The sequence below is a fragment of the Austrofundulus limnaeus genome, unplaced genomic scaffold (genome assembly GCF_001266775.1).
Source record: "Austrofundulus limnaeus strain Quisiro unplaced genomic scaffold, Austrofundulus_limnaeus-1.0 Scaffold30, whole genome shotgun sequence".
NCBI classification, from domain to species: Eukaryota; Metazoa; Chordata; class Actinopteri; order Cyprinodontiformes; family Rivulidae; genus Austrofundulus; species Austrofundulus limnaeus.
Window position 1 is genome coordinate 1,583,846 of NW_013952432.1, and position 9,787 is coordinate 1,593,632.

At 37.6% G+C, this 9,787-nt stretch overlaps 1 protein-coding gene across 2 annotated transcripts in view; it reads left to right on the top strand.

The window, feature by feature from the left end:
• Positions 1-9,787, top strand: part of gpr158a (G protein-coupled receptor 158a) — a gene marked incomplete at its 3' end in the record, with an annotated part of 70,655 nt that overhangs the window by 49,749 nt on the left and 11,119 nt on the right. For both annotated transcript variants that reach the window (XM_014005391.1, XM_014005392.1), the window contains 1 exon segment: positions 8,474-8,583. In XM_014005391.1, coding sequence (XP_013860845.1) covers positions 8,474-8,583 — 110 coding nt within the window.

Genomic DNA, 9,787 nt, shown 5'->3' on the forward strand with positions numbered 1-9,787 from the left:
CACACACACACACACACACACACTTGTAGCAGTTTTCAAAGACGTGATGACAAAACGCTGGAAATCTGCCCTTTTTAACTAGTAATCAGTTTAGTTCTTTTGAAATGTAAACAGTGACGTGCTGCTGCTTGATGACTCATGTACATATTTTATTTAGCCATTTTCATTTCAGCAACTTTTTCCGTCCGAGTTAATCTTCTACCTGCCAGCTGCCGGCGCTGATAATAATTCAAACTGTAAATTTGAGTTCCTGCCGTGACTGGAAATGTTTTTTTCTGGAGTCAGAAAGAACCCGGTAAATCCATGACTCAGTCCAGAGTCTTCGACTTTTTTGCTGACATTCTCCAGGAAGAAGTACTCACCCAGCCTATCTTCTAAGCAACCTTGGAAACGTTCATGAATACGACATTAGGAGAACTCTGAACAGCAGGCRTGTGTAAGGCAGAACTGTAAGACGTGGGCTTAAAATCCCAACTGCTGCCCTTCTGCAGGTTTATAAAGAAAACAAGAAAGTTAGAAAACTGTTTCTGTTAGAAAAATGGGCACAAAAGATATATTTTTGAAGGCTTATATAGATAAAAAAAACAAAATATAATATAATAGGTGAAAAGTAACATTAGTGGAAGCATCATGGCATGGCCATTGCCTGTTCCCAGACCAAGAGTGAGACTTTACTGATGGTTTTAATTAGCTTGATCCGTACTTCCTTATATCACCACGTAACCACCATAAAATCTGAAACATATACAAACACAATAATTATCCAGCATGGTTGACATTTATGTGCTGCCTTAAATCAATGTRAAACAGACTTACTAAAAGTTTTAACTAACAAATGGATAGCCTCTTCTGAGGGGCTGCCAATATGAAACTCTGCGTTTGCTATGGCTTGGTATCCATTTTACTGCCATACGCGGTTTAACAAGCTGTCATATTATGACTGCTCTRGACAGGAAGTGTACATTCAACATAAAAGTACATAGCTTCAGACTGAAAGATAACAATTTCAATAAAATAATTTCAAAATAAAATGCACTCATTTCTGCTGCAACAAAATATACTTGTGGTTATTTACAGGGATGACTTCATAGAATTAAAAACAAAATCATCAATTTTAAGTAAAAAAAATAATTAGAAGCACTCTGAGAGTGCAAACCTCCGCCAAGGCCAATTTCCCCTATCCTGTAATAGTGAAGAATCCTTCAAAAACTTCCTGGATCCGCATTGAGAGCCGGATCATTGCCAAAATTTAATGGTGTGTTCCTTTGGCCAGTTTACCTGTGGTAAAATGAGTAATTTTGTCCACAGACAGACAGACAGAATAACAGACATACGCAACCAAAATATTACCTCCTCCCTAGGCATCATCTCATCATCAACTAAATGTCTTCCAAAATTGAAGCCATAGAGCGGTGTCTTACCTGCACCATTCACTGAGACTACATCGATTTTATGGCACACAAATTTGAGACTTTTATGTATTTTACTTATTTTTCTAAGTTGAAGCACCTTACGTTTTGATATGTAACTTTAATTCTACCAATAATCTGAATATGTTTCAGCTTGGTAGAAAAGAATGAAGTAATGAGAATTAATTATYTGCTATTTACAACACCATCACTCTATTAAGCACTTTGGACCGCCTTGCTTCTGAAAAGTGCTATATAAATAAATTGTTACCTTACCTTTACCTTACCTTTTAATCTTCTATTAAAGTACTTTTTATTATGTAGCCATGCCTTTTAAGCTCTTTTTCCTTCCAGACTTTAAAAAAGATCTTAAAAGATGTCTTAAAGCTGAAAAGCTGGAAATAAAATTGCATCAAGGTAAAACATTGGTTGTGAAGCTAACAAAGTTGTAAAAACTGAGTCAAAAATGCAAGAACAATAGTAACTAGACATGGGTTTTTACGATGTAAAAACAATTGTGCATTGCCACGTAGCATGTCATTGCAGCATGGCTTTGCCTGCAGCATTGGACTTGCAGAATGAGCTGTGACCAAGTTCAAATGTGTTTTCTAAACCAGCTTGTGCCTGTCACGTCAGCAGGTGTTTGTAATTAAGGTATTTGTGTGACAATATGAAGTTTGAAGAGATTTTTGTTAAAGTAGCTGGATTTGAACCCTGATCTCCCACATGAAAGCCCACAGTGCTCATCATGAGACTATAGGAGATGTGGCAGAGGACAATCCCAGGGATTGGATTGTATGTATACAGAAAAAGTTTACCTTGCCAATACAATTATTGACACTTAAGTGCAATATATTACAGCAATAGGACAACATAAAGATAGCATTACAGTAAAACATCAAAATACAATCATATTAATATTGTAATCACTGAACTACTGAGTTTGAATATTATGAAACTATGGTGCAGTACCATATTGTGTAGATGCAGCAGGGGGCAGTATTGGACCAATACAAGGCTCCTTTGACTGCCATTATAATTTATTAAACATTAATATTTCAAAAACTGTAAGTTTTACAGGCACCAAAAGGCATAGCCATCATTTGGCACGGGGGCTTTACAGATATAAATTACAATGGCAGCTCTAGGACAAAGTATGCAGGAGGAGAAGCATGGCAAAGTTGAGATGACTTGGATGGGAAACGAATCACAATAGTGTGCATTGCATTGGCAATGCACACTGACTATACCAGCAGAGCATATCTCTTTTGCTGCTTGTTGCACCACAGCTGGGCGACTTGCGTCACAACCAACAGGGACACTATCTGGTGGCTAACGGAGCCACAGAATCTGTGCCAGCTGGTGGGTGCAGAAATGTGCGATGATTGGAGAGAAAAGAYGACCATAAATTAAAGGGTTGAGCGTGTTGATTGAGTGAGTAAGTGGGTGAAGCTTTCTCTTGTCCCGTCATGTCTCATTGTATCAACACCTCGTTCACAATTCAAAAGAAATCTGCGTACAGTGATAATTTAAACCCTGCGAGTTTTAACACAATACCTGGTGTCGTTTTCCGTGTTTTCCTACTTAATCACTGATATTTAAAGGAGCTTGTTAGATACTTCTCATGGTTGCCGTTATTCTGTTTTTGAAWCTTTACACTACACACTACAGGGTTTAGACAATGAAACTGAAACACCTGTCATTTTAGTGTGGGAGATTCCATGGCTAAATTGGACCAGCCTGGTGGCCAGCCTTCATTAATTGCACATTGCACCAGTAAGAGCAGAGTGTGAAGGTTCAATTAGCTGGGTAAGAGCTCAGTTTTGCTCAAAATGTTGCAATGCACACAACATTATGGGTGGCATACCAGAGTTCAAAAGATGACAAATTGTTGGTGCACGTCTTGCTGGAGCATCTGTGACCAAGACAGCAAGTCTTTGTGATGTATCAAGAGCCACTGTATACAGGCTAATGTCAGCATACCACCAAGAAGGACGAACCACATCCAACAGGATTAACTGTGGACGCAAGAGGAACACCCAGTTCGGATGTTATCAGTCCATTAAATGGACATTATTAGCAGTTAGTCCCATAGAATGGCTCCAGACTGTCAGCTGGTTAGTATGAGGCATAAAGCCACTAAGGTTAATTTTAGAGAAAATGACATGGGCGATGATAAAGTAGACCGGACTCCGAGGGTAGCAGATTGTTGCATTCCAACATATATGGCACTGGTAACCCAGTAGGGGGCACTGTCGGGACAGTCTGAAGCCATTCTATGGGACTGATAACCACTAATAACATCCATTTAATGGACTGATAACATCCGAACCGGCTGAGAGGAAGCTGTCTGAAAGGGATGTTATGTTCTAAAACCAGGTGTTTCAGTTTCATTGTCTAACCCCGTAGAGTAAAACACCTTCATGAAAACAAACAGTAAAACTAAAGTTACTACAGGAATCCCACCCAGTCAAACTGTATCAAGCTATTGGATTTATTTACGTTTATATTATTGCCATGATATGTTTGTATTATTATTGGCATAACAGTACAAAGCAAAAAAAAAGTCGCCGTGGCATGTCAGACAGGAATATTAAAAGTCTGAATAACTGTGCAATGTGAATCTGACAGTAATGTAAAAAATAATGGCTAGATAACTTTGGAAGAATCATTAATTAAGAAAAAAATTAATTTTATGGGAGTGGTATTGTTTCCATTAGCCTTAGGCCTTGAGGTGATTTAAAGAGCTATCTGCAACATGTAAGATATTAACTGTTTATAACAATTCCACGGAACTCCACTTTAAAAAAATAAGCCCTGTCTTATTCAGACAAATGAGAAGGTTTGTCCTGAGCAGAAGGTCAGTAATAGATAACATTGTGTTAATAAAAAAACCTGAACCCAGTCCTCCAGAGAGGAGCACGGAAAATTGCTTCTGTCAGCACGTCTCCAAACAGTGAACTTTCCCAACTAGTAAAAAGTTTTAAATGTGTCAGAATCAGGCATTGCAGTGAATTAGGTAAGGTCAGWGCCTGGGGACCATGCAGATCAGCTGATTTAACTTTAAAATCCCAGCTGCCGCGTTATCTTCCCTCAGCTGGACCTGTAATAAAACAATGCAGGTCCACTGTAAAAATGACGAGTTAACAAACTGTAAATGCTGGGACTGAAGTACAGTATGAGGTAATATTTAGCTGTAGCTTAGACAAAATGGGTGTTGTGTAAAATTAGTTGATAATTATCCCCTCAGAGAAAAACGTCCACTAGTTTAAAGCACAGAACCCAGATCTACACAGACGTGAAGAACACAGGATCTCTTTGCTTTCCGACGGTGCTGAAGCCTCAGTTCTCAGCACTTAGCATTGATTATTAATGGAAGGTTTGAAAATGTGAAGGAGAGCAGAAACTGATCTCACTCTTTATGCATRCTGGCGTTAAGAGAAACTCGTCTGTGGCTCAGAGGGTTCCCAGTAAGCCTGCTGGTGAAAAGTGCCATATAGCAGAACAGCTTGTATAATACATTTCTGAGCAGCACTGGGAGCTCTCTGGGTGACAATGACTGGGTCGTTTTGAAAGTGCAAGCATTAGTCAGAGAATCAATGGGGACACCTTGCTGTATATCGACTGAAACATAAAAGTTGATTATTTTCTGTAACAGTGAGGACGGGAACTGGAATTTCATCAGAAGCATCAAAAATGAATACAATGTGTCAGAAATTCCAGCTGGTTTTAAAAAAGGCTGGAGAGAGTAAATGCAMAATGTTTAGTCTTCTAAATAAAGAAAATCTACATAAATCACACAAAATTCACAAAATTGTCATTTACAGAAAAACAATGCTGATGTTGACTGCAGTGAATCAGGTTACAAAAGCCTAAATTTAAAGGGSGTATTATGCAAAAATTTACTTTATTTACATCATGGGATGTGTGTTGCTTTGACTCATTCATGCATGTTTGAGAAATCTTTAAATCCACCGTGTTAACCATGTGTAGCTGTCTAAATGCTTGCTGGTACAAAGCACCGCYTATTTGTACAAAGCTCCTCCCTGAAGCTCAGCCGAGGTCCCCCACCCCCCGTCCCACAGAGCATCTCTCCCTCAAAGCATTGTTTGAAAACTTGCTGAAGTAGGAGTGTCCAAACTAGTAGGAGGTTGTGAAATAAATGCATCTTTTTCATAACGGTACATGATTGTGGTGCAGAATTGAACCATGTGCCTAGAAAATATATAATATGCCCCTTTAAATGTTTAATTTGTACAAGGTTCAGGGATTTTGACCCTGTGCCACAGTGAATCTTTTAGCTAAATGCTAACAACAACACRATGACATTTAGGGTTAGCCTCTGGGTACAGACGTGGAACATGACCCTAATGTGTCCCACCGAGGGCCAACAAGGCTAAAGAGACACAAAACCAAGCTCAGGTCATAAAGAAATAATATGTTGTTGCTTTTTGTCTTCATCTGTGTGTGTTACGAATGTTTTTTTTTTGTCACTTTTTTACAATCCCTTTTCAGATGTTAGGCATCTCGATTTATTTGTTTGTTTTTCTGTCCATTTTAGAGATATTTTGTTCATTTTGTGATTATTTTCTTTCCACTTTTCCATTTGAGATTTGACCCRTCAGTTAATGAGATTCCACAACAACTAAAAACAGAAAATAATAATAATAATAATTTCGAACAACACCATGCAGCCGTCACGTGATCCAGATCCCGGTGCATTTTTACTTCCTGTACCCTATTCTGTCCCTCTGGACCCAAACATGCGTCAGCGAGTTGCTGTGTCTGTCAGGCAYGCTAACTTTTTATCAGATTTTTTACTCTGTGTTGGAAAAAAAACATTATTTATCTTTAACCTTATGCAAAATTTAATCTCCAACAATGATGCCAAATGTAAACTAAAATACAGTGAAACACCTGGTCTGCATGGAAGATTAGAAGCTCTGCCTTCAGTATTTGCTGAGCATTCTGTTTCCTGTAAAAAAAAAAAAAAARCTGAGTCAAGCTGCTTTTTTTGAGTCAGAAGTTCGGTCGGTCTGCAGATGAGGATCTGGGCTTCTGCTCCTCCCTGGGGTCCTCCGCGTCACTTAACCGACTCAAACGTAGCAAGAGCTAATATCCACACGCCTGCGTCTTCACCGCTGCCTGAGGGGAACGTATTAATGGTTCAGCTAATCCGATTACCATTAACAATCCCACAGGGGAAATCACTGCACATCTGCAGCGAACAGATAATTATGTCGCCTCAGATGTTTGTTTCTGTCTTTTGTTTGTTTTTGGCTCTTTTTATGTCACTGGAAGGCCATCAGGGTTCTGTGGCAGTGAGCTCAAACATGGGTGGATGCCCTCCACTCTGTCTCAAGGGCAGGCTGTCTGTCTGTGATGTTAGCTGGCTCAAAGGTTTTATTTTTTTTTTTTTTTGGATCACTGGAAAGGATAGTTAGAAAATGTCACAGCTTCTTTTAACTCCTATGATTAATGCACATCATGATTTTTTTCTTTTTTGGTATAAAATGTGTGATTTTTTTATTACTCAGCAAAATAGGTTGTATTACCAAAATAGCAGGACTAGTCAGAGTAACCATAGTTATTTTTGTCAACTATTGCTGAAGGGAAAAATGAAGCAACGATGCTCATGTCCGTGCACATGTTCATTTGTATGCAAATAATGATTTTTTWAAAAAGGTTTGTATTTCTTAGTTATTATTACCTTTTTAAAATCAAATGAATGCCCCAAAAAACTAGGTGATTGTACAAAAACTAAACCATGATAACACAACAATCTCTAAGCATTGTAAAGCCAGAGAATGTGAAGAACATAGTTTATGTAAAAGTTAAAGGGGTACTGATTATTTGAAACTGGGTCTTGTAGTTATGAGCAAATAGTATCTTACTTGTTGTAGATYGCTCTTCGACTTACCCCAGTTTGGAGAAATCAAGTTTAGTTTTGACTGAATTGATGAGCTGATGGTCTGAGCAGGATCAAAACTAAAGTGGATTGCTGCAAATAAAAAAAAAAAAAAATTATAAAATTTGACCTGAATCATATATTACATGATTACTGGCATAGAATTCTGTTTTTTTTTAAACATTAACAGCTAGGTATAACACTTTTGGTACAACCTGGGGAACATCCTGTTAGACTATCATATCTGCCAGAAAAACAATTTAAAAAGTGAGTTTGTTAGACAAAAAGGGATTTTTATGTATTCATTTTTGAAACTCGTGGTTGAAATATAACTAGCATTTCTCCTGCTGTCAGGTTTTGATATATTAAAATACATCAATATGATGCTCAGTTATTGAATAATTCACTCAAATATACCAGGTAGCAGTCAGACAGATTCAATATACATCTAAACATCACCAGAGCAATAATAAGAACCCCGTTTTCCAGTCTAATCAATAAAACTTGTCATAAATTAAAATAATAATAATAATAATAATAATAATAATAATAATAATAATAAAAATACTGGGATTGGGCAGTTTTTGTATTCATGTTTAATGTGGAAAATTTGCATAAAATGAAACTCTGTTCAGGCCTTTCAACTATGTTGGTTAGAGAGGAAAAAACAACTTTTATTCTTGCATTTAAAGCTCCAGCAGCTGCTCATTTAGCAACTGATGCATGGCAGCTGAACAAACTCCATCTGCTGCTGTTTTTTTTTCTCTCCTTATTTTTTTTTACTTAAAAATAGATAATGGTACTTAATCTTACCTTAATAAATGTATAAAAAACACAATGTGCAAAACCTACAACCAACAAATCAACAAAGGGCCGTGTTTTTGAGTGTTAGGTCGAACCGTGTTGTGAAAAACTCCAATCTAAATTAGAACACTTAGAACAAACATTTAAATAAGATTACTTCACTCTTTATGGAGCCATCTGCTGAGAGCACTATAAGGCAGCAACTTCCCGTGACTGTAAATTTAATTTCCTAAGAATAGAACTCTTATTATCACTTAAATGGGAAACACTCGCTGTGCGTGTGACTCAATAACTTGGCCCGTGTTTCTTTTTGTGGCCTTTTTTTTTAAATCTTTCTTCTATCCTGTTTCAGGTTGGGATTCTCTACTTTCAGCCAAGTGTTTTTCGCTGCATTTTGCTTCGTTGGGTCCGACTCCTTGGTTTTGCCACTGTCTATGGGACGCTTACTCTTAAACTGTACAGGTATTACACATGAATCTATGCACATAAAGTTACACAGAGTGAATGCCTYGTGTTAAAGACAAAGGGGGAAAGCTGTATTTAAAGTGTTAAATTTATAATTTTGCACATGTGGTCCATTTTGACAGGTGAATCTGTCCAGAGCAGTGATACTGATCCTGACATGGCTGAGTAAAGCTTTAGAAATGGACATTAACTTATGGCACAGATCAATTTTTGATGGGGTGGTGTTCATTAGTGGGGAGCGCCAGTGGAAATTTCATCAATCTGCGTGAAGGGCAAAGCCTAAGAATAGCTACCGGTCATGTGTTTGAGAATAGTTTCGCGCTCATCACACAGTATTTCTTTCTTCTTTCTGCTGATCGGCTCTGACAAATATCTAAGAGCTCTTCTAAAACTCTATGAATCTGACTTCTCATAAAAAGGTTAAGGTTGAAGACAGCACAAAAACTGGTCATGTCCAGAATTATGAGGCATTCCTCGTTTCTTCATATTCTGTTTCCAAGGAGTCAGGCTTAACTAAAATCATCTTTATTAAGAGTTTTTTAGGCTTTCTGGGGTTTTTAAAAGTATTATTATGAACTTGGGCTGCTTTTTGTTTGTTAAACCACTTACCTCTAAACCATGAATCATTCAGATAAAAGGCTCCTAAACTCAAGAGATGAGCCAGCGTGGTTTGGTTTTATTTAGAGTTTTTAGGCCCTTTGTTGACAACAGTTTGTTTAAAAAACTCAGTTTATTTTTTTAATCAAAGCTGTAAAGCATCAGAGTTTGACCTAAAAAGTGGTGTTTCAGCATCAACAAGTTGATTCCCAAAGAGCTGTTTGCTGAAAAGCTGACACCACTCAATAATTAACTGGAGGATGTGGCATATTTATGGCTCTTTGAGGTAATTGGGGCATTTCTACTACTACTGTTTACTACTGCTACTACTACTGTTGTTTAATTGCAGGAGATAGAGTTGAATCCAGACGCTTCATTTGACTTTAATCAACAAAATGATGTCATGGTTAAAGAATGGAGAAAAAAAGAGTAAAAAAGCAGCCAAACTCCAATGAAAAACTTTAAAAGACTTTCCGATAACTTGGAGAACTGTTGATCAAGACGGAAAAAAAATTGTATAGGCCCTCTGGACGGGTTCTTCTTTAATGAAACGTTTCGTCTCTCTTCCAAGAGACTTCTTCAGTCTGAGAGTTTCAGGCAAAAT